Source organism: Palaemon carinicauda, chromosome 10 (assembly GCF_036898095.1).
Source record: "Palaemon carinicauda isolate YSFRI2023 chromosome 10, ASM3689809v2, whole genome shotgun sequence".
In the NCBI taxonomy this organism is placed as follows: Eukaryota; Metazoa; Arthropoda; class Malacostraca; order Decapoda; family Palaemonidae; genus Palaemon; species Palaemon carinicauda.
The window spans coordinates 71,671,913-71,698,627 of NC_090734.1; the positions used below are offsets into that span (position 1 = coordinate 71,671,913).

The following is a 26,715-nucleotide window of genomic DNA, read 5'->3' on the forward strand; positions in this document are numbered from 1 at the left end:
GTTGTGGGTAATTTGGATTTGTATCATGTGGATAGGGACTATTAGGAATTGCTGGCCGTGGTAGTGGTGGTCCGGGAGAAAATGGAATGTAATTATTAAAATCAATATTATTGTTGTGCATTTCTACTGGTACCTGAAAAGAACTTGGCTTGGTAATTCTATTTGTAATTTTCTTTAAATTTTCCATAAAGTTCATATTTTTTATATATCTATATTTGTATTAGTATTGATTTTTTCAACTTGAATATAAAATGCTACATTTTAATATATATGAATATGTAAAAATAAGATTTTTTAAAATAATAATAATAATAATAATAATAATAATAATAATAATAATAATAATAATAATAATAATAATAATAATAAATAACTTTCACAAAAAAGTATAATAACCAATCAACCTACTTTTTTTTTCCATACCGCTATTATGTCACATCATAAAAATTTGTTAGAATTTAAAAGGCTCGTTTCATATGATGGCATAATTGTAATAAATAAAGATACAATAATCAAAATTAAGGAAAAAGATTTATTGACAGTAGATCAATATGATGAAAAAAATATATTTTTGGATGCCGACAATAATGTATATAAATTATCTAAAAGATTGGTGAATGATATGAATAAAAAAAGGTATAATTGTCTATGACATGAAAATGCTTTAAAAAATATTTTGCGTCGTTTTTAACCAACAAACCAATTAACGTAGTTTAGCCTAATTAGAGAAAAGGTTGTAGTTGGTTAGTTAAAATATATAAATTGGTGGTCTTTTATTTTTTAAACTAGCCAATAGCCATATAAAGAAAACAAAAAGTATAACAGTAAAAGCTAATGTTGGCGGGTATAATGTGTACACAAAAATAGTTTCTCGCTGTACCCACAACGAGAACAAGTAAAAAAAAAAAAGGGGGAAGAGATATTGTTACACTGCGTACATTTATTTGCTCGTTCTTTTGAAATACAGGAAGAAAAAAGGAGCTGCGATAGTGGTAAGTGATTGATATATATATATATATATATATATATATATATATATATATATATATATATATATATATATATATATATATATATATATATATATATATATATATATATATATGTATATATATATATATATATACATATATATATATATATATATATACATATATATATATATATATATATATATATATATATATATATATATATATATATATATATATATATATATATATATATATATGTGTGTGTGTGTGTGTGTGTGTGTAATCCTTTGCGGGTAAAATTAACAACCAATTAATTAATTTTATGCGACAAAAATAATTATCGTTTTTTTATGATATATAAATATTATATGTGCGATTGTTTTTTTTTCTTCTTTATTAATATAATCCATATTCTTTATTTTTTTGTTTATTTGTGAGGAGGATATTTCTAAATGAAGTAACAAAGTCGCCTTCATTTATTGAATAAATAACTTCATAAATTATTAGATTATTCTCGTTATATTTCTTACATTTATGTGGAATATTTATTGTGTATGAAAAAATATTCTGGTATTCCACTTTTATATTCACGACATGAAATATATTCTTCCATATTTAATAATGCTCTATGCAATTTTGTTTTTTTTTGTGCTTGCGGTTATTTTTTTTTTCTGGTAAAAGCAATTAGAATCAACTAATACAATATCTTGTGCCAATTTATAAACTGCATTATCGTCTATTAGATACGAGGGTAGATAATGAATAAAATTGAATATGAAATCAAACGATTCGTGTTTCTTTCTCAATTCGTTTATTATTTGTACAAATTTTTCAGGAGCATCGATAAGATAATTATTGGAATTTAAACTTATACTAGGATCAGGACAGTTTTTTAATATCTCGATCATATCTGAAGTGGTTAGTTTTATAAATATCTTCAGTTTTTGACAATTAATTAAATCATTCTTAAAAAACCAAATATTCTTATTTCTGCATGGCGTAATAAGTTCACCTAAAGCTGATATGGGATTACTTAAATCAATACCTTGTTGTGAAATAGACATATTAAATTTGTTGTATAAATCACACATTGGATTTTCTACAAACCAATAAAATATTTGTTTATAATATTTATTCGTACTTTCATTAGGACATACAAGTCCAAGAAGGACTTCCTGGGGTGAAACGGCCCCAAAAACCGTAGGCAAATTAATTATCGATGAATTTCCATATTTATGGGGCTTCATTTCTATTAATTCTATTCTAATGAAATAATGGTCAAGCTCGTCATTTGGAAATACGGCCTCTTCACGTAGTATATGTTTTCTTTTTATATTTTGTAGATGATTCAAATTTTTATTCAACCCGTGAATTTTATAATCTTCCCAAACGGGAAACATTATTATATTTTTTATATCTAAACAAGTAAACAATAATATTTATATATTACATACAACCAACTATTTAAAAATCTAAATACATTCACTGACATTTTCCTTTTTTTTTTTCTATGATTCTATACATTTTATTTAAACAAATTCCAAAAGAGGACGAACGGGAAAAATGTTTAAATATTCTCAGCCGTAAACAATTCATTATTAGAAATACTACCAAACGACCATGATAATAAATTTAGTACTACATATAGCATTAAAGTGGTGGTTTGTAAATTTTATATATGCTGTATTGGAAAACTTATCAACTTTTATGTATATCTTATATAGACGTTTATAATTTATTTTTATACACTTAGTCAATTTTTTTTGGGGTAATAATTAAAAAAATGATAGCCACGAGCGTTTTATTTGTTGTTTAAATATAAAACAAACGTTTTTTTGTGAATTTCGTTACTAAAAATTCATGCGTTTATTTTTTTGTTGATGTACTGACACTTTTTTTTTCTGTTGATGATGATGATGTTGGAAAAATGGTTCCCGTCTTTCCACCAATATCTTTTCTTCCATTTTCATTCTATACCTATAATAATATTCAACGTCTATTTCAAGTTCTTCTGTCGTATAACCACCTTCTTCATTTTTCGTTTCGTCGCTATTATATCCTTCGTCTGAAGTTTCACTTGCGAATCCCTCGTCCTCATTATTTATGTTGGCTAAATCCATCCCTACAACAAATGGTTAGCTTTGGTGAATACTTTCCCCTTTTATACTTGGATTCAATTCCAATAACATTACCTCATTATAATTTTCGTTTCATAGAAATAGAAAGATATTTATTCATATCAATGTCATCGTATTTTTTTTTAAATCATATATTTCATAACAATTTAAAATAAAGTGTTATAAAAGTTTTGTTTATAAACACCTTTTTACGAGGAATGCTATAGAGAGTACAAAACACAATATATAACTGCATATGTTACTACTATTATGTGGCAAACATAATTATCATGAATTTTTTGTATATATAAATATATTATATGCGATTGATTTTTTTTTGTCTTTTAGTATAACTCACATTCCTTATTTTTTTTATTTAAATGTGAGGAAGATATTTCTAACTACTCTATGCAATTTTGTTTTTTGCGTTTACAATTATTATTTTGTCTGATAATAGCTATTAGGGTCAACTAATACCATATCTTGTGCCAATTTATAGACTGTATTATTGTCTATTAGATATGATGGCAGATAATGAATAAGAGGGAATGAATATGAAATAAAAGGATTCGTGTTACTTTCTCAATTCGTTTATTTTTATATATACTGGATTGGGTTTATTATCAACACTTATATATTTATTTGTTTATCATTTATTTTCATACACTCCGTAAATTTTTCATGATAATAACTGAAAATATTTAATTCATGATGATATTGGAATAATGGTTCCCCTTCCCTCCCTCCTCCCCCCACCCCTCATCAATACATTTATTTTTCTTCTTCTAACATCTAACCCCATCTTCTTCATTTCTCATTTTATCGCTATTATATCCTTCGTCTGAAGTTTCACTTGCAAATCCCTCGTCATTATCGTGAAAATATTTATTTACATCAATATCATCATATTTCTTTAAAAAATCACAAAGTTCACAAGAAAAAATTCTAAATAGTGCACTATAAAAAAACGTTTCAAAATTCTCGGTTATAAACATTTTATCGGGAATGTTATAAGGGGGTCCAATTTTATCTACAAACTCAATATACAAGGGCATATGTTGCTGTTTTTTATCAACTCTTAAACATGTTCTACATGGATAATATTGATTTTGATTAACGACAACATCTATATATCCATACAACCGGTCTATTTCTCCTGGTAATATTTCAAAATGTTTGTATGATAAAAAGTTTTGTTGTTTATTGGGTAGCATTTCTTTTTTATATGACATTTGATTTGTACACTGAAAAAGTATTTTTTGATGAACGTGATATTCTTCTGCAATGTCTTTTCTTTCGTAAATTTGTTTAAAATTTGGATGAGTAAAGATATTGTTTGGATAATAATCATTAAATATCTCTTGGTCATAGCACCCCAACAACATGCTCATAATTATCTTCTGACTAATTTTTTCTAAAAAATTGATCTATCTTTATTTTTATAATTATTAATTAATTTTAATTTTCTTATTATTTTTCATAGTCCATATATTCCAAGCGTCCCTTCTTATAAATTTAATAAAATTAATAGAAAAGATATAAAATAGATATAGGAAAACTAAATTATTTCATATTTAAAACTCAATAATCTAAATATAGAAATAATTTAATAAAATTGTTATTAATATACAAATAAATTTACTGGACAAACACTTATACAAAACACAACTACACTAATACAGTGTGGTAATAACGAAATAACAACGGTTGTTAAAGCAATTTACGAAAATAATATTTAGCTATTATTCTCTTCCTCTATTTTTGGAGCCAAAAAATAGCGAATGTTGCCAACGCCTTCAATACTATATTCCACAACCATAGGCATATTAAGGGACACGGAAAGAGATACCCTAGGAGAAAAGGCAGTAGCTTTGGTAAACAAATTAAGGTATCTACACGAAAAGGTCATCTTGATGGGTTCTTGTACCTCAACTTCTACGGCCCTTTCTTTGTTATCTACACTAGACGTTTTTGTAAATTTTATATTTGCGGTGCCAATATCACCGGCCGTTGAAAATTTCACACAATCATTAATGCAAGCAATGTTTATGGAATCTCCAAATTGACTAGGATCTCTGCAGACAAGGGAAAATTCATTTGATGGCATTCTAATTATGCAATTGTGATTAATATCAGGAATACTTAAATATTCTTGATCTAAATTCATTAATTTCATTATATACTTAGAATTTTTTTGTTGACTGCGAGACTCAAAGATAAATGCGATCGTATCCGCATCGTCTTTGGCCTCTATTGTTACAACATCATCATCGTCATTAGCACACTTTAATATTTTGGACATAACGGAGATGTTTATTCCCATAACTAGATTGCGATCGCATTTGTATTCATCAAAACCCTCGACTAGTAGATTAAGAGATACCAGAGAAACGTGGCTGGTATCTATGGCCTGTAGTTGAATGCCAGATTCTGTACAGACCCATGTCGCCTCATTTAACAACTCCTTGATGGCATTGGTGGCTTTATTGAGAATGCTGCTTCGAACGAGGCGGGCTTCAAACATTGTAAAGAATTTGTGCGAATATCGACGCACATTTATAAATATTAGTAATACTATAAATATAAAAGCTAGGGAAAATAACCCTGATAATTTTTTATTTTCGTTTTTTTTTTTTTTACATTTATGTAAAAATTCTCAAAATGCCTATTCTTCCAGACTTAGTATCGTGAATACTGTAAACAAAGGTTTTATTCAAATTCAAAGGCTTATAATAATTAGGTCCACCATCCATACAGCAGGCATTTGCTTGTGCGTCCATTTCAGTTCCATTTTCATCATTATTAATATAAATACAAGTTTCAATAATGGTATTAACGGGCCGTGGCCGCGTGTTCTCGTTTTCTCGTAAAATTCCCCGCAAATTGGCATTTTATACCAAGGGAGCCAATTTTGATATTCTTATAAAAGTGTCATTTAGTATAAAACTGTTATTAATATGAAATTTTGGCATAAATATATGCGTAAAGTTTATTTTTTTGTTAGTTTTCTTCAGTTTTTCATGAATATTGTTTTTATTATAATTAGTAATCACTTGTTTTAATAATTCATGTTTAGAACAAATCTTATCTGGTAAAATGACTATCATATTCATATCGTTATTTTTATAGGGGAGCTCATAAACATTACAAATAAGACTACCAAATGTATCAGCATAATTTTTAAGGGATACTATCTCACATCTTTTCATCGTGAGTATTTTCCTTGTTTTATTAGGCCTGACATGAAAATCTCTCAATTCAGTATCAAAATGTTTAAATTTATATACCCATTCACCAAAATATTTTGGTGACTTAGATTTTCGATATTTCCAACAAAATTTTCATTATTCTTGTTGTTGTTGTTATTATTATTATTTTGATAAACCCACCCACAAGATTTAGCCCATTCATTTATTTGATTGTGTTCGGTTTGAGATTGTGGGATAGTTTTAATCGTAAAGTTCGAAAAATCCTTCTGTATTGATTTCATATATTCTTTATTAATGTTATCTTTTTCATAAATTGGAACGAGACAAAGTCCTATATTTTTATATGAAAACGATGAAAATGGTGATATATTTGATAATATTTCCTTGAGTCCGTTTTCTTTTAACAAACTTAAAGTGTTTTCGGTTGCCGCTGGATAAAGAATTTTCAAAAGATTAAAGATACAGTCACTATCTAAAACTGGGTTTAAAACTTTGTCGTTGGTTGTAACGGTTTTTATAAATATATCTACAAAGAGTTGATTTGCGTCCTCAGCCATGGCTGCGGCGTGCTTTACTAACCAACTAGCTTTAATCGCCACTCTTTTTATTGTTTAGGGGGGCTGAGAATGGGCGGATAGGAGGGGGGGGGGAGGGGGGCTAGGAGTGAGTGAGTGAGTGAGTGAGTGGGTGGGTGGGTGGGTTTTTTATGTACCTCATCATTTACTCCGTGAAATATTTAATATTTGTTACTAGTCATATTTTTAATGTGACTAGCTCTAGGATTTAATTCATTTCAACCCACATTTTACTATTTTTTTTTTTTTATTAAACGTGATAAATTTTAACATATTATTTATACTATATCACACTTTTCCTATTTACTACCATAAAACAATATTTTGAGAAAATTCTTAAACAATTGAATAATTACACCGTTAATAATAATAATAATAATAATAATAATAATAATAATAATAATAATAATAATAATAATAATAATAATAATAATAAACGATAATATTTTTTAGTATAAATATTAATATTATATATATATACACGCATATTTATTCAAAAGATAGTTTCTTTGTGTTTTGAAATTGTTATTTGATAAAATTTAATAAGGTGATCAAAATCTTATATTATATTATTAACAAAATGGATAGTGGCCATCCAAATTTTAAATCATTTGTTCCAGGAATAGAAACAACCGTCGATATGGAAGGTTTCTTAAAGGATTATTTTAATGACTTGAATAGTACATCCCCTCGATCTTTACCTTTTACGGATAGTGAATTTTCAAAATATAATAAGTGTGTTATACCCCTAACACACGAAAGGTGTATCATGACTACTCCCATCGAAAAAAAAGAGACCACATCATTTTATACTGTTTCGCCTTACTATGGAAGTGATAATTGGATAAAAAAGGATTTGAAATTATCATATTATAATTTTTTCGTTAAAATGTCATTAGAAATTAAGAATATAGATATACTTTATGGTGTCCATATTTCAAACAATGATATTTTATTGATTATTAGACTACAAATTAAAGAAAAAATTTATTATCTTTTTATATACAGTCAAATAATTTTTAGATTAAAATACTCCTATTTTCATTTCCTATTTTTTACTAAAGATATAGAAATTTTTAAAAGGATAATTCTAGCATATCCGAGGGGTATTATTGATAGAGATAAAATATTTAATATGATTAATGAGAATCAAGAACATTATTTTCCAAATCTCGAAAATGCGTGTTTAAATGTTATGTCGTGCTTGGATTTTATGAAACATCAGATTCCTATCATATTCCGCAAAGAATTACAAAAACATGCTGAAATAAATAAAACTTTGAATATTTTTTGTTTGTGTTTAAAATTTGTATTAGAATTGGGCAATAAAATTCGAAATGACGATTTTATAATTTGGTCAGATTATTTACCAATGTATTGTCAACTTGTGAAGAATGAAAATTATGATTGCTCAAATAAAATATTAGACATTTTCACCTTTAAGTAAATTTTGACGATCTTATATAACTAAAATACAAAATCCTATATGAAAAAATAGTTATGTAAATAAGGGCAGCTATTTGATTTGGGGATGATTCTATTTTTAATCCTTTTCCAAGAATTTGTGAAATTTGAGTAACATCGTTGTTAGTTATAAGGCCAGCATATATGGCTTCAATAATTACAGCCCCGTTCTCTTTTATGTTAATATATGCCTCGCCGGTGTAATCCCATAAATTTTGATCATACTTGTTATGCTTGAAAATAGTATCCATTAATCCATCATTCAATATAAATATATTGCCAATGTGTTTTTTTCTTTCGGTGTCTATAGAAAAAATCTTAGCTTTTTTTCTTGTTTTATTCTACCAATCTAAATCTAATTTTTGAATTAAATATTCCATTCTACTACCGGAAAATATTTTTTCATCCTTCGTTGGATATTTTTCCACTACTAAACCATCAAATTCTTTTGTATCGTTGATATAATTTTCATGTGCGTCTAAGTAATAAACAAAACACAAGGCCTCATAAATATCTTCAATTGGATTATATTTAAGTTTATCAAAATAATATTCAAATGGTCTAATATCATCTGACTCCTGTAAAACACGTTTTATGTTGTCTATTATATATCGAAAAATATTAAAAAATGTAGATGTTTTCAGTAGAGGATTTCTTTGTCCATAAAATGGTGATAAACTCATGCTGTTTAATATTTCCTTATCCAAATGCCTACAACAAAATGTCAACTCCGAAGTATCATAAGTAAATCCTGGAAGGTTATAATAGGATTTTTGAATTTTTGATATTATATGATTTAATAAATTATTATCCACTTGTTCTATATTCATTTTTTATAAAGTTGATGTGTTGTTTCGTTATTTTTTAAATATGAACAATAAAGAAATTGGGGTGAATTGTATAGAATTTTTTTATTTTCTGAATATTATCATTATACACTCGTCTTTTTATTATGATTACTAAACTTCATAGCGGCAGTACGTTGGGTAGCAAATAAGAAATCTTTTTGTTATTATTCAATATCTATATTTTTTCCTCTGCATAACTGACATTCATTTAAAAGGTTTTTGTGTGGGATTTTGGGATAAATATTTATTTTAGATTGAACACAAGACAAACACATAATATGACCACACCTATGCACGAATGAATTAACCGCACGACAATTATCCTCTAGACAAACCGAACACAAATATAAAAAATCTTGTAATATTACAGACACATTATTAACCAAATGTGGTTGCCAAAAATGGCATAAAGTATTTGAATTATCAACCATTAATTCCCCGTTTTTATATTCTATTATTATCTTGACCACCGATAAATTATCACATAAATCATATTCTTCCTTGGAAAATGTATTCAAACAATAATGATTACTCAGTAAATCTTTGTAAGTAACCAATTTTGGAAATTGTTTTTTTTTAAGTCATGATACATTTTATTTTCCCAAAATATATTTTCACACAAACAAAAAAATTGTTGAGCGGGTTTATTTTTATTTGATTTATAATTTGCTCTAGGATTACCAGCATAAATGAAGGCATTTTCTAGATTTTATTTTTCGGTGCTTTCGACAATAAAATCTTTTTTTATATTTCTTTATATTTGGGTTGTTCTTGAGATAGTTTTTAATCAAATTAGAGTCTATATTATCTATCGGAATTTGAATCAAAGAATCGTCATATAATTTAATTTTCTTAATAATTAAAAAATTCAATAAATATGAATTTAGAACAAAATAAAACAGCAACATTTAAAAGTTATGTTCCGTGTGTCGATACCATTGACAAATTATCTAATTTGCTCGGTCCCTTGTTTGATAATATAGATAATCGTCCAAATATCTTCTCCGTAAAGTACACTACAAAGCAACCTATGGCCAGTCTTTGCAATAATACAAACCCCCCCCCCCCCAATTTAAAAATTAATAAATCTTCAATAAATACGCTTTATTTCTTTTCAAACAGAAATAATGAATTATTTAAATTCGTTGGAAAAATTTATGACACAGCTATTGCCAAAGGTATATATGTGTATATAATAGCAAATTTTTCGTCTCACTCACCAAAACAAGAACCATATTTATTTGGAAGCATCATTTACACAGAAGATGAGTGCGATTTGAAAAATTATTTATATGTTGAACAAAATATAATTGAAATAATAAATAATGATAGAAAATAACATAATTTATATATATAAGAATAATAAATATAATAATAATAATGATATTTAAAAAAACATTACAATCGCACACCGACTTTACAAAAAAAAAAAAATAAAAGTAATAAATAAACAAACAAATTGTTTTGGAGTTAATATTATTATTTAAACAAACATACATAAAATGGAATTATATGAGCCTGGCACAGATATATCAGCCATTGTATGGAAAACTCTTGAACACGCTCAATTTGATCAAAGCCACACCATTATAAAAGCTAGTGAAAATGATTCTGTAATTATTAAGAATGATACTGAAAATTTCTTAAATGATGATAAAAACGCAAATCATCAATATATATATATATCCACATTTAGATATGGATATATATCTTGAAAATAAAAAACGGGAAAGAAACCAGAACAATAAAAATATCACTAGAAAGTCCTCTAGATATGATAAAAAAAATGGTTTATTGTACGAATTCATTTCTAAAATGTATTACAAAGCACTAAACGAAGGAAACATTGATAACAAAAATACTCTGATTAATAAATATATACATACATATCTAATCAATGATAATATTCCTATTGAAACAATTCTTGGTTCCAAATATAAATATGATGATATTTTTATAGCAGATATTAATATGTTTTCAATTATAGCCCATTTCATTGATTGTAGAAAAAGTAAATTTTATGTTAGTTATATGCTAAGTGATGGTATTGAAAGATATGGATTAGTTATCAACCATCCAGTTTTTCCTGGTATACCAATGTGGTTATTTGATGTATGTAGATTAATTAGCAATAATAAACAATTATATTTGGTATATTCAACAGACATAAGAAAGGTTGATAAATGGTTAGGACACATCACTAGTATTATTAATCTTAGTAATTTGTTATATATAAAAATCGAAAAAAATAATCCACAAATTAATGCAACACTCATTCTTATTTGGGCATTTTGACGGGTAATCGATATAATCCAATCAACCGCCAAGGAATGAAATTTCCTTGTAATGTATTACAGAAATATACATTTGAAAATGTAAAGAATTATTTAATTAAAATATCACCCGAAAATCAATTGCGTGATAATCTATGTAGTTTTATTAGTTCAACAATTATGTGTATCCCTCATCGAACTGGAACTAATTCATTTAATTTATTGATGAAATGATGACGATTGAAAAATAATGAGATTTCTATTGCGTCTTTCGCTTTTTTGGTTGACTGCAAACTTCTTCTTCTTCTTCTTCTTCATCGTCATCATCGTCGTTATCATTATCATTATCAATACAAAATCTTGATGATATTTCATTTTCATTGTCGCTCGATGATATTTCCTTTTCATCGTCGCTTGATTCAATTTCATTCTTAGTAACCCAATTACAAATATTAATTTTTTGACAATACTATTATCAATTAAATATTTTTGATATTCTGGTTTATTTTTAACTTCATTTATGAGAATTCATCAACCGAAGGTAATAGATTTTCACTAGTAATATTTGTATAAAATATTGGCGCATAATTTACATTTCTTAGATTAAGATATAAATTAAATCCAGCATGGCTGATACCAATTTTTTCTAGCTGAAAGTCCATCAGTGCTGTACATGATTTATTACCTATACTAGACAAAAAAATTTCGTTTTCATTAAAAGCCTCGAGATTATATATTCCTAAAATAGACGCTTCTAAATCTTCCTTCATATTTTGAGTAGCTTTAACATAACAATTATCAAATATATAATCGTTTTCTGGGTTTATATCTTGACTAAAATATTCATATGATAGATCATTTTGTTTGTTGTTAGAATAAAAATCGTATTCATCAGCTTTATCATCATCATCATCATCATCATCACTGTTGGTTTTATCCTTGGTTATTCTTTCTTTGTTATTTTCCTTATTATTTCTGTTTATAAAAGGAATAAATGTTTTTCCAATGGGTTGTCTTTTAAAGAAACATATATTTGTATCTTTTGATTGAAATAAATTTTTAAAATTATTATTGTGTAATGAAAATAGGTTGGAAACGTTTGCATCAGATTCCAGTATTTTTTTTTCTATATTTTTACACGGAAGTGTACAATAATCCCTACAACCAAGCGGGACGTACGCCGAGGCATAATTCATTCTTATTGCCTTTTTGTCATAATCAGTAACACTCAAAATATCACTTAGGCATCTATTTAGTAAATTTTCAATCAATATCTGAAGGTCTCCTTTAAATTTGATATTACTTATTCTATTCAAGTTTGTATTTGATGGTGCATTTTCACTTATATTAGTTTTTGTTCCATCAAAATGAGATATCAATCTACAATTAACCTCTATTGATCAAAATATCATTTTAGTAATATTATCGTGTAATCTAAAAAATTTTAAATTGCGGGTGGTGGAATTGGTCATAATTACCAATTTTTCTTTGGAATTTTCATATAGTTCATTCAAAGTTCTTTCAAAAAAAATTTTTTTGTATTTCTCTTAGTCTTCTTATTGAAAAATATCCATTTTTTTCGGTGAATGATTTTGGAATATATTCTAAATCCAAAACATCAGAATCATCAGATTTGATTACCATATCACGCAATAATTTTTTGATTATGACACTTTTATTATTTTTTCTTTGGTTAAACATTGTTTTTGAAAATGCGATATAAATTCCAAAACAAGTATGATAAGTATTAACGAGTAGTCTGCTTTTATGTGATTACACACATATATATATAAGTATATTTTTTTTTAGGTACCCGACGTGCCATGAAATTTTGAAGACCCAAAAATTAATAAATAACCAACATTAAAATGCCAACCAATTATGATGAAAAAAAGAAAATCTTCTATCAGAAGCTTGAAGAAAAGTATCCGTGGAGAGGGAAAGAAACCAGAAATTCCAACACAAAACAAATAATATCTAGATCAATGGTAAACAATGAAGCATTAGATAAATATATAAGTATAATTAAAGAAAGTGAATTGAATCATCATACAAAACCAGCCATGTCTTATTATCTGTTGCGGAACTATAAAACCGGAGTTATCGCGGGTAAGGAGAGATTGATTAAAAAAAGTCGAGTAACCCTCGTTACCCTACTTCTTCATATCTTATTCCAGTAGAAGAAATATGGGATAATATTTTCAAATCTCATTTAAATTGTGGACATGGGGGCGAAAAAAGAACACTACATAATCTTAAAACAAATGGCATAATTAATATTTCTTTATATCAAGTCCATTTATTTATTTCTCTTTGTAATAATTGTTTGAAGAAAAGGTCAAATATTTCTTCTAAAAACAATAACCAAATTCATCCAATCATATCAAATGGTTTTGGTGAGAGGGGTCAGGTTGATTTAATTGACATGTCGACAATAAATGTTTGTGAATTTAGATATATTCTAAATTATCAAGACCATTTGACAAAGTTCTGCATTCTGCGACCATTGGTTAATAAAGATGTAACGTCTGTTGTTAATATTTTAATAGATATCTTCACGACAATTGGTTGTCCAAAAATTTTGCAATCAGATAATGGACGCGAATTTAACTTTACTGATAAATTAAATAAAATATGGCCCAACATTAGCATTGTTAAAGGAAGGCCCAGGTACCCCGAATCTCAAGGATCGGTTGAAAGATCCAACCAAGATATTGAACAAATGATGTGATGTTGGATTGCGGATAATCAAAACATAAACTGGGTAAAGGGCCTACCGTTTGTACAAATGCAAAAAAATAATGCTTTAAACCGTACAATTGGATATTCTCCGTATTTTGCAGTATTTGGACAAAACCCCCCTATTTCATTAAGAATTAACGAAGAAGAAGAACAAGAATAAGAAGAAGAAGAAGAACAAGAACAAGAACAAGAACAAGAAGAAGAACAATTTATTAACGAAGAAGAAATGGACACGCTCCAAGAATCAAATCAGATTTCTGATAATTCAAAGCGGCTAGAAATTTTGAGAAAATAAATATCCATCAACATGAAACACGCCGTTACGGTAGGCGAGAATAATATTGATAGTAATAATCTAGAAATATACCACCCAGGGACAATTGTTAAAATTCATATACCCAAAGTTGATAAAGTTCATAAAATGAATTTTAATGATATGTTAGGAAAAATTGTTGAATATTTACCAGATATAAATAAGTATAGAATTGCATCATTGAATAAGAATATTATAATTAAAAATCTATTTTCTCCTTCGACAATTGAAAAATGTGAGAATATGGAAAGAATAATAGAAAATACAAATGTTATTATGAAGATTAATAATAATCCTTCCCCTCCCCCTCCTCCTCTTCCTCCTCTTCCATTTTCTAAAAACGCATCAATGCCTTTAAGGACCGTTGTACAACACGAAGAAGGGACAATGTTTAATGGTTGTAAATGTCAAAGTATATGTTTAACATTAAAATGTCCTTGCCGTAAAGCACAACGAGTATGTTTAAAAGGGCTTTGTCATACAAATAACACAAAAACACAAAAAAATAAAATTCTATGTAAAAAATGATTATTTTAATAACAGTGGTCAGAATGACAATAATCACAAAAATTATTATACAAGAAGAAAGAAGAGCTCTATTGTCTAATTGTTTCATTTTTATTTTTTAATTATGGTATTTGGGGTATGTATATTTGTTTCAAAAATGTTTATGTTATTATCATTATCATTAAATAGTCATTATTGTTATTTATAATAATTTATGTATTATTATTAATAAAAAAATTGATGTGAAAATTTTATTTCTTATTTTTTCCTTAAGAGAAAATATTCTTATATGTTAAACTGAAAAAATTACCTATAAACTAGATAATTGTGTGGGAGTATTTTTTGTCGATCTCTTAAATAGATAATACTCGGTTCCACCATCTTTAGGACTATGATTATTTTTTGGTGATGATAAAGCAATATGATTAGGATAAAAATATCTTTGTCGATTACTACTATCATCTTTCATAGATTTTTTTGCAATATATAACCGGTTGCTTTTAACTGAATCACTTTTGGGTTTCTTCTTATCCAAAGGATATACAATATCATCGTCATTTTCATCATCAAATTTTCTTTTTACTATTACTCTTGGTTGTTTGGTCATTTGTGTGGGTTGTGTGGGTTTTTGCTTCTGTGGTGGTGGTGGTGGTGATAGTTGTTGTTGATGAATTTGTTTATACAAAGACGAATTTATTTCATCTCCTTCTTTTTGAGAAATAGAAGTGGCGGTTGATGTATTCTCCTCTAAATGTAATTGATTTTTATTTGGTTGTTGAAATGAATATTTATTTTGTAAATTATTTTCATTGTTGTTTCTGTTAATGTTCTTACTTTTATTGCCATGAAGTGTTTGCATAATTTGATATTTTATATTGTTTTTTTGGTCTTTATATATTAGGGGTGGTTGCTCAAAGGATTCAAAATTGTCATTACTACTACTACTACTACTACTACTATTACCATTACTACTACTACTACTACTACCGGGGCTGGGGCCGTTGTTGGGGTTTGGAGTGCTGCTTTCATTGGAAGCACCATTAGGTTTCGGGGGGAAATTTGTTAAGTTGTTTTCACTTTTAAAAAGTTCTTGCATTTTTTTCATGTCTTTACCCTTGATGATTTTGGGTGTTGGTTGTGGTGGAGTTGAATTAATTTTCATGCCCATCCCCTCTAATAGTTGAAGTTTTGACTGCTGATTTATTTCTCCGTGGCTTTCTGTCGTATCCGTTACAATATTCATGTCTTGGTTATTGATAATATCAATATCATCATTATTATAAATTGGTAGTAACATCTCATCAAACTTTTGACCGTCAATATCTGAATTGCCCATCATCTGGTTTTAAAAAATCTGAAAATTTTCATTATATGATTCTTCATCAAAATTGAAGCTATCTATTAGGGCTTGTAAATCAATGTATTCCAATTCGTGTTCTTGTAAACCATTGTTTATCATTCCATCTGCCATATCTTTTTAATATAAAAAAAAAAAATGAATCCAGGTGAATTTAAGGATGGCTTAAATAAGTTTTTTAAAGATGCCAGGTATCTAGACTCATTCAATGATGTAGCCAAAATAAAAATTGCTATTCCATGGAACGAAAGAATATATTGGTATTATTATAAATTATTATCATTTGAGTTTTTTTTCAATAATATTAATGAAATTGAATTGTTCCACCAAAATAATGAATTTAATAAACTTAGGTTTATTTTGAATTTAAATTACAAAAATAAAATGTTATATTACGAGTTTTTTTTTTTTATTATACACCACCGCCACAGAATTATTGTATTGGAGAAATAATATTAATTTACAATAAAAAATACTTTTATTCCATTAACGATGAAGATATTATTTCTAAATATCATCGGTTAAATCAAAGAAACATTCAATCTCGTATAGAAATGAGTGAAACAAAACAAGAAAACATAAAGATGATGTTATGGTATCAATCATTTTATTTAAAAGAATTTATTGATCCTGATAATAATAGCGATGGTAATTTGAAGAGTAATGGCCCCTTTCCGCATATTAATTTTAATATCTTGACGTTAAAGATATACCCCTTATTTATTGATAAAGTATACTATTATAGTGACTATAAAACAAATGATTTATATGAAAGATATAAGTGTGTTTTTCGAACTAAACGCGATGATATATATACATATTTTGGTGTTGTAGCAACATTTCCTATGGGTGGTGGTATCCACGGTATAATTTATGTCCTAACGGATGTAAACAAATTTGAAACGTTATTGAACAAATGTAATATTTCTCATAAGGATTATTCTGAACAAAAATGCATAAAAACACACGATTAAATCAATTTGACTTTTAATATATAATTATATTTATATCTTTTTTATATATATATTATAATATTTTAAAACTAATTTCATTTACTTAAACCATCATTTAATAATGCGATGTATTTTTGAAACGTTAATTTTACAATTATATGAAACCAATAAATATAATTCACTTGAAGAAATTATAAAGGATTTTGGTTGTAATGAATTGAAAATTATAAACAAATGTAAAAGTATCATGTCCAAGGATCAAATATGTTTTTACGACCTATTTATACAGGCACTGGATAACATTGCATTAAAAATTTCAAATAATAATAATAATAATAATGAAGAGGTATGTAATAATCTATTTAATGAATTATCAATATATTCATGCCACGGACTCCCGGGGACGGGAAAATCATTTTTGCAAAATATTATTAATGCTTTTTGTCAATTTCATGGGAATGGTCTCCGATACAAGATATATTTAACAGTTGTAGCACCAAATAATTACATAGCGCTACAACAAAGGGGAATTACAATTAATCAAGCTATTAAATCCTTTTGTTTTGATATTTTGGGCATTGGTAATTTCAAAATTGATGAAAATGTGGCTGAGAAATTTGAAAAATGCGGAAAAGAAATAAGAAGCAACCTTAAAAATTCTTCGCTTGATAAGTTGATATCAAATATAATTGAAGTCGTTGGTCTAAAACGCCTAATGCAATATTATAAGCACAATTTTAAGAATGATCATATATATGTTGTCTTAATAGACGAAGGCTCTTTAATAACAAGTCTATCATTCGCCTTATTACTTTGTGCGTTTCCCATAAATCAAACTATATATATATTATTTTATGGTAAAAATCAATTACCCCCCGTATCACCAGAATTAAAATTAAAGAGTTGTTATGATGTTGATTGGGGAAAACACGATCAAATAAATGTACATTGCTTAAAAACCCAACAAAGATTTGCGAGCCACAATGAAAGTATATTTTAAAAATTTATCACATGCTTTAGTGATATTTTAGAAAACGAAAACTATATAGACAAAATGACACTAATAAATAAGATACACTATTTTAGGGAAAATATAAAAATTGGTGGAACATTAAGTGACTACAAATTATGCCCCGACACAAGAAAAGTATTAATCGTGGCCACAAACAAAAAAAGACGCGAAGAAAATGTTTACCGATTAGAAAAGGAAGGAGAAGGTATGATATATAAAATTCCAGCGATAATAGACGAAGGAATTCCCAAGAATTATGATGTATACACAAATATAGGTATTGATTCAGTGTTAGAAATAAAAAAGGGAACTATATGTATTTGCCGGGCAAATATTTTATCTAGTGGACTTGTAAAAGGAATGTCTTTAAAAGTATGTAAAATCTTAACCAATGAAACTAATGACGTAGATGCCATTATAGTAAAAAAACTAGATGAGGTTGGTAATAATAATAATAATGATAACAACGATGAAGATAATCATCAAAGCATTGTCAAATTAAATAGGCATTCATTTGAAACGCAATATTTGAAAAATAAACACATAACTGACGCGGGTTATTTAATCATCAAACAATTTCCTATAACACTCGGTTATGCTTTAACCACGCATAGTGTACAAGGAAAAACTTTAAAATACAAAGTGGGAATTGATTTAGAAACGGATTCTCATTGGGATTTATTGCGGAATTTATATTTTGTAGCTTTAACTAGTGTACGATATGCCTCTCAGATTTATATGGATAAGCACCCAGCATATTGCATGTTAGACAAAGCTTTAAGTTTAACAACGGATAGATCTTTCGAACAGTATTATTACAATTGCATCCAAGAAAACAAAAAAAGAAAACTATGTGATGAAAGTAATAAAACTATCAAAAAGGAAAAATATACAAGCAACAACCACAAAAAATATCAACATACAGAAAAAAAAGAAACGCCCACCCTATGACAAAAATACAAAAAGTAATATAACGAGTAAAAATGATGGTAATGGTGATGAGGAGAAGGATATTATACCAATCGAACATCAAATAATGAGCTCATGGAATCATTATAAAAATCGAAGCAGTGAATTTAAAAAACTCAATGAATTACAAAATGATGATATCTTTAACAAAATATTTTCAATGACCATTAATAATTTTTACCCTTCACCTTAAAATATTATTGATTATTTATATCATCTGTAAGAAAACATTTTAATTCTCAAATTATTCTGTTATAATGGTTATTTATAAAATAGGTATATTTCATGAGGAATAATTCGGCAACTAATTTTTTTTTAAATAATGGTAAAATATAAATAAAAACAAACGTAACACAGATTTTAGAACTTGGCATTAGTTAACCCTAGTAGTAGTAGCAGCAGTAGTAGTAGTATTCTGTCATTGCACCCAGAATACAAAAAAAAAAAAAATGAGCCAAAATATCAAGCAAGCGGACTTTCCTGTTACCCCAAAAAATGAAGCCACAGAAAAATGTAAAGATTTTGAAAAGGTTCTCAATTCTTTGGCCACCATTTATATTGTGGCCGATCTTAGTTTTGAAAGGTTTTTAAATCGTGACAGAAAACCACTCAATAAACATTTATTTGATTTAGTAAAAAATGATGATATACTAAGTTTTGTTGATTTGGGTTTCCAATCCTGTAATGTCACAGCTGTAAATTTTGATAGTAAATCTATTTTATTTGTTGATGTTTATCGGTCAATATTCGTAGATGAAATAAGATATCGCGTGTATTATACTTTTAACTGTGTAAAGTGTAAACACTTCCAAAGTCTTATATCAATGTACTCTAATCAACCTGAAATGGACAAAGAACTAATAATTGATTTTATGAAAAGAGCAACTTGTGTCAAATGTAATAGTATTACCGGGAAAATGATAGAATTGAACATGTCAAACTTTTTATTTATGTGTAGTATAACAACCTTTCTTTTTATCATTCTTCGTCCTATTTTTTGACATTTATATGTTTCCTATATTTATTGTATATCAATTATTTTTGTTTTATATAAATATTTGTATCGTGTTTTGGGGGGTTTAAATAAATTATCGTGATAACCACAAATCTTTGAATTTAGCTATTCATTGCCATATATATATATATATATATATATATATATATATATATATATATATATATATATATATATATATATATATATATATATATATATATGTTTCAATATAATATAAAATGTTATATAAGTAAGCGGGCTGATAACTATTAATACAAAAACATCTTGGTAGTTTTCCACTCTAAATTAAAAAAATATGAATTCAAAGGAAAATGAACGAGCAAAAGACGTTTTATGTGATATTGAGCGTTATATGATTGAACCTTTTAAAAAAGGAGGATTTTGGACTAATAAAAGCGAAAAATATTACAAAAACTTTAAACACATCTACAATTCTAATCCTCCCGAGCAACTAATAAAAATATGTAATTTTATTTGCGAATGTTTTCTGAATGTTAATCAAAAGGAAAAACTGGTTTTTCTAATCAATAATAATATTAACTTTCTTGGGGAAAAGGATAAAGATTATATTTTTGATAAATTTGATGGTTTTTTTGAAAACCCTAAACAAAATATTTCAGCCGATACGAAACTGTTACTTTTAGTTAATGCTTGTAATTTCATGAAAATAGTTTTAAAAGCTCAAAATATAAACAAATTTTTTTATTTCACCACCAACACAAATTCAAAAATTAAAAATGATAATGAAAATGGAACAGAACTTTGTTATACCACAATATTATTACATTTTTTGTTTGAATTATTGAAATTATATTTCATGAACAATGAAAAGGCTAAACAGGAAAATTTTCTGTTATTAGAGCAATTAATTGAAAAAATCACAACTACATATGAAGCATTTAAAAACAAAAAAATTTACATATATAATTATATCACAAATCAAAACCACTACATGTAATAAAAGTATCTTCTTATCTTTATAAAAGAAATTGAAATTTTTTTGAATATAAAAAAAGGTGTGTATGTCTTATTTAGTATTATTGAGTGGATAACTACGTTTTTTTTTTTGTCTATATATTTTTTTGCTAGTTATTTAATATCAGAATAATATAAATAGATAAGTTGGCACTTCATTCCATATTGATTGGTTTATACATGCACAGTATAACAGTTTTGGGTGGCACTTGTGGCAGTTTTTTTTTCTAATGAAAATTAATATCCTTCATTATTAATTTTTTGAAAATGATAGTTTGAAAATTTTGGTAATTAAAAAATTGAAACATTAATATATGATTAAAAAAAATGTCTGAAAGAAAAGGAATATTAGACCACGCCTTTATACTATTCGTGTTATTATTATCAAATAACATTGCATTGAATACGTGTCACGATGACAATGAACAGCAAGATTACAATTATCTAAAATATATCGAAGAAAATTATAATCATTTTCAGTATCTAGGAAATGTAACTTTTATCGATGATAACGGTTACTTCCTAATAATACCATACAATAATAATAATAATATTAATAACTTGGTTGCCGGGTTAACCGATAATGTAAAAAATGAACTAGAAAAATGTCAAGGTAAATTAAACAACTCCTTTATAACATATTCCCAAATTGAACAGCAAATTAATAATTTGAATAATTTAATAATAACTATTAATGGCACAGACGTTGTTAATCGCGAGTTTGATGATGGCGATGATAAAACTTTGATTTTCAATCATTATGAAAAATATGATTATACAAAACTATCAAGCAAAGAAAGGGGGTGGGTGGAATTTTCAAATTATCCTGGACATATATTATTTTCTAAATCATTTTCAGATTTGGAGTCCTTGATGCTTGATAACATAGAAAAAATTAATGTTCTTCTGGACCTACCTTGTTCAAATTTAACAACATATAAAGATGCAAATGTATTATATTTTTCTATTCAACAAACAATCACTCATGTATACCAACTCATCAATGAAGTAAACATTATGATGAACGGACACGTATCTTCATTTTTTTTACCATTTGTGGAAATGAAAAAATTTTTACTTCATATACGTGGAAAAACGAGCTTAAAGAAACATTATGGCCCCGTAGCATTTCCAAATCCAGACCAATTTTTATTATATTATACATTTTCTAAGACATTTGTTCGAAAGGTTAATAATACCGTGCTTCTCTTTTTTGTTAAAATCCCCATTAAAATTAAAGGGGAGGATCATCAATTCAAACTATATAAAAACAAAGAAGGAAATTTTTCTAAAAGCCAATATCTGATCATTACAGAAGAAAAAAATAAATCATCTTTTTTTAATATTGACCCATTTGAATTATCAACGTGCAATACAAAATTGATACAAATAATATTATGCAATGAAAATGTTTGGAACCGCAACAATTATAATTATTTAGAAAACAAAACCAATGATATTACAGGCTATCCTTTCTGGATAAAAAATATTTTCTATCTCTGTTTGTTGTGTTTGATGGTGCAAGCAGTATTAATGTTTACTACAATTATTTTATTTTTGGTTAATTATCCAAAATCTAGATTTTTGTCAGTAAAGAAAAATTGAAAAAAAAAAAATAACAAATCATCTATTATAAATCAATTGGAGACCCAACAATTACCAACTCCATCCTCTCCCACCCACAATGATTGTTGTATCTTGAAGCCCAGGTGTTCCAAAAACTGGATCACTCTGTGGGCTGCTTGCAGACAAGTAGTCTTGGATGCTGCCCATACCAACCAGTCTTCTAGATATGCTACCACTTGAAAACCTTCAGTGAGTTGTTGGAGGATTGTGTCTCCTAGCTTCGTGAATATCCTTGGGGCTGTGTTCAGTCCGAAGGGCATTGCTCTGAAGACAAACTACTTCTTCTGTAGTTTGAATCCTAGGTATGAGGAGAAAAGGTGACTCATCAGGAGATGCCAGTAAGCATCTGCTAGGTCTATTGAGACCGTGTACGCCCCTTTTGGCAGAAGGGTCCTTATGTGTTGCAAAGTAAGCATCCGGCACTTGTTGTTCTCGATGAACTTGTTGAGTGGAGACAAGTATAGAATGACTCTGAGTTTCTCCGAGTCTTTCTTGGGAACACAAACAGCCTTCCCTGGAACTTTATGGACTTCGCTTTCTTTATCACCTTCTAGTTCAAGAGTCCTGAGGTATATTCTTCCAACAAGGGGGTGGAGTGTTGGAAGAATTCTGGAAAACAGGGTGGAGTTCTGCTCCATTTCCACCCGTGATTAGGCTGTGGGCTCAGGGATCGAAGGTCCAGCGATCCAGAAAGTGATGAAATCTGCCCCCTACCTGGAACCCCTCATTGCCTGAGAATTCCTGCGGATTTATTTCTGCGACCACGTCCTCCTCAGTCTCGAGAGAAGTTATCTCCTGGAGAACTTCTCTTAGGACCTTTTCCTTTCACTGGGGCGAAAGGAAGTCGACTGCCTCTCAAAGGTAGGGTTTAACACTGGTGACTGGGCTACCAGTTGTTGAGGGACCATCTGGAAGGTGGTCTGAGGCATCGTGGTCATAGTCATGGCGGGGAGTTGTGCAGGTCTTCGTGGTCTCTTCGCCCTTTTGTTCTTGGGCTGGGGACCTCCTTCCAAAGAAGATTTCCTTTTTGAGGACATGCTCCACTTTTGGAGAAGGTTCCTATTCTCCGTTGTTGCTCTCGCAATGACCTCTTGGACCAGTTCCTATGGGGAAAGGTCTTTACCCCAGATACCTGAGGTAATCAGCTTCCTTGGTTCGTGTCTGATAGTTGCTGAAGCCAGGACGAACTCTCTGCAAGCTCTCCTCGCTCTGAGGAAAGCATATAGGTCTTTCACAAGGGTACCCATGTGAGACTTAGCCAGGAAGAGGCTCACCTAACCGAAGTCTCCTTGTTGATGCTGGAGAGTTCCCTCTAGACCTTTACCGAATGTCTTCTATTATTCGTTATTGGTTTAGATTGCAAAGACTCCCTAATTCATTAGCCTTTCAGACTGCAAGCCTTGTAAAGCACTAAACATGCTTTGAACTGTACCCGAAATCTCCTCAACCTTATGGCTTTCAGGTGAAACAATTATTAAACAGTCTTGATTTAATTAGAATTAAGGTGCTTCCATTTAAGGTATCATCAACGCCTCCATGGATATTACCAGAGGTATCTTTTTGTAAATACTTTATTGGAGTTAAGAAGAATATGACTGACGTAGAATCCAGGTCTCTTTTTATGGAAGATGTTGCAGAACATAGGGGATCGACTTTTATATATACTGATGGTTCCAAATCTCATGCTTGCGTTGGATTTGGAGTACATAGTAATGGTTTTAATTGTAGAGGTGCCCTTCCTCTAACAGCTTCCATATTTACTGCCGAACTATATGGCATACTAACCACTATTGAGAAAATAGCATTGGAAAAGGAGGGTAATTTTATAATTTTTAGTGATGCAAGGAGTGTTCTTCAAGCTTTAGAAGTTTTTAATTCTAGTAACCCTCTAGTTTTAAAGATTTTAGAATGGCTTTTTATTATTGAACTGAGAGGTATAATGGTTCGATTTTGTTGGGTTCCAGCACATGTAGGTGCGTCTGGAAATGAGGAGGCAGATTTACTGATGAAGAATGCGGCATCCGAGTTGCTACCAAGAAGGTATCCCATTCCCAGTAATTATTTCCTATCTACCATCAAGAAATTGTTTTTTAATAAATGGGAACAGCACTGGGATAGTCTAGATGGCAATAAAAAAAACAATAAAAAGAGAGAAGTAACAAATGTCATATCTCCTTAGAGGTATGACATGATGCCCCAAAAATGAGAGACGTCTCTTTGTCATCTCTGTATTGGTCACACTCGGTTGACACACGAGTTTCTTAAGAAGGGCCAACACCAACCGTATCGAGCATCTCGTAAACAATCTCAAAAACCAAAACATTATAACAAACATAAGAGCATCGCTCTCAAAAGACTTAAATCCTACTACAGTACAAAAGTAAAAAGAATCACATCCTATCTTTGAGGTAATTAATAAATGTCAAAATACATTATTTCAGTTATGTACAATGTATAACATGTTTTAACAACGCAATATGATGCAATGTTGCGCTCAATACATGTAGCATTTGAGGTAGTACAGTACATTATTACAATAATACATAACAGTCTCCTCCCCCTTAACTTGACATTGTAAAAATCTTTTTAAATCTAATCTCTCAGGGGGCTTTCCTCTATTAATCCTATTAGGAAGCACTCTAACCCCATCTTGTACTGGTACATGAATTGGTTCTGAATCTACATTTGATGTTGGAGCATCTTGGTAATATTTGACTCATTTGCTCTAACTACTTCTGAAAATTTTCCATCTGTAACATTCACATGCTCTACTGTATTTCTGTTTAATGGCTGTAATTGATCAACATGACGTTTTACAATATTTCCACCATCTTGAACATCATAATGTAAATTTCCTATCTCTTACAATCTCTCCTGGTACCCACTTCTCTGGAGTGTTGTACGATCTTACCATGACATCAGATAAAGGTAAAAAATGTCTTACTTTTGGAAGATTTTCTACTTGTTTATACCCCTTATCTTCTAAATCACTTTGCAAACTTGGATACAACAAATCTAACTTACACCTAATCCTCCTCCCCATCAACAAATTTGATGGTGTCACGCCTGTTGTGCTGTGCGGCTTTATTCTATAAGACAATAAAAACTTTGATATATATAAAAATATGTTACCTGAATTTGCTTTTTTACACTTCATATTGTGTTTAAATGTTTGAACAAAACTTTCAGCCTCTCCATTGGTAGAGGGATGATACATTGTTGAAAATGTATGTTTTATTTCATTGACGTTACAAAATTCTTTAAACTCTAGTGAGGTAAATTGTGGACCATTATCTGTAACAATTCTTTCTGGAATACCATGTGTAGAAAAAATTTGCATTAACTCTTTCATTTTGGTGTAAGACGTTGTTGTTTTCATTGGAATGACTTCTGGCCACTTCCTGTAAGCATCTACTACTATCAAAAACAAATAATTTAAAAAAGGACCTGCAAAATCTATATGCACTCTTTGCCATGGATACCTGGGTAACTCCCATGGGTGCATTCAGCAAATTGAGGATTGTTCTGTTGCATAACACAATTCATACAATTTCTTATATAAGATTCCACATCTTTATCTACACTTGCAACTCCTTAAGGTAATCTCTTTGTCCTAAACAAACCTATGGATGTATTTACTGTACATAATTCTTGTGAACTTTCATCCATGGGAAGCTGTTGAAATGCTTGTCTTAAATCTAACTTAGAAAAAACACTGCATCCTGACATAGTTACAGACATGTTTTTCGGATTTGGTAATGGATGTTGAGTTACTTACAGTTG

General features: G+C 28.7%; 1 protein-coding gene across 1 annotated transcript; it reads right to left on the reverse strand.

Moving 5' to 3' along the window:
- Positions 1–4,826: 4,826 nt before the first annotated feature.
- LOC137648422 (proliferating cell nuclear antigen-like) lies at positions 4,827–5,615 on the reverse strand. Its single transcript, XM_068381343.1, has one exon. The coding sequence runs from the start codon at positions 5,613–5,615 to the stop codon at positions 4,827–4,829; it is 789 nt and encodes a 262-aa protein (XP_068237444.1).
- Between the last annotated feature and the right edge of the window lie 21,100 nt (positions 5,616–26,715).

Coding starts and splice junctions, on each gene's coding strand:
- LOC137648422 (XM_068381343.1), bottom strand. CDS start 5,615: ATGTTTGAAGCCCGCCTCGTTCGAAGCAGCATTCTCAATAAAGCCACC.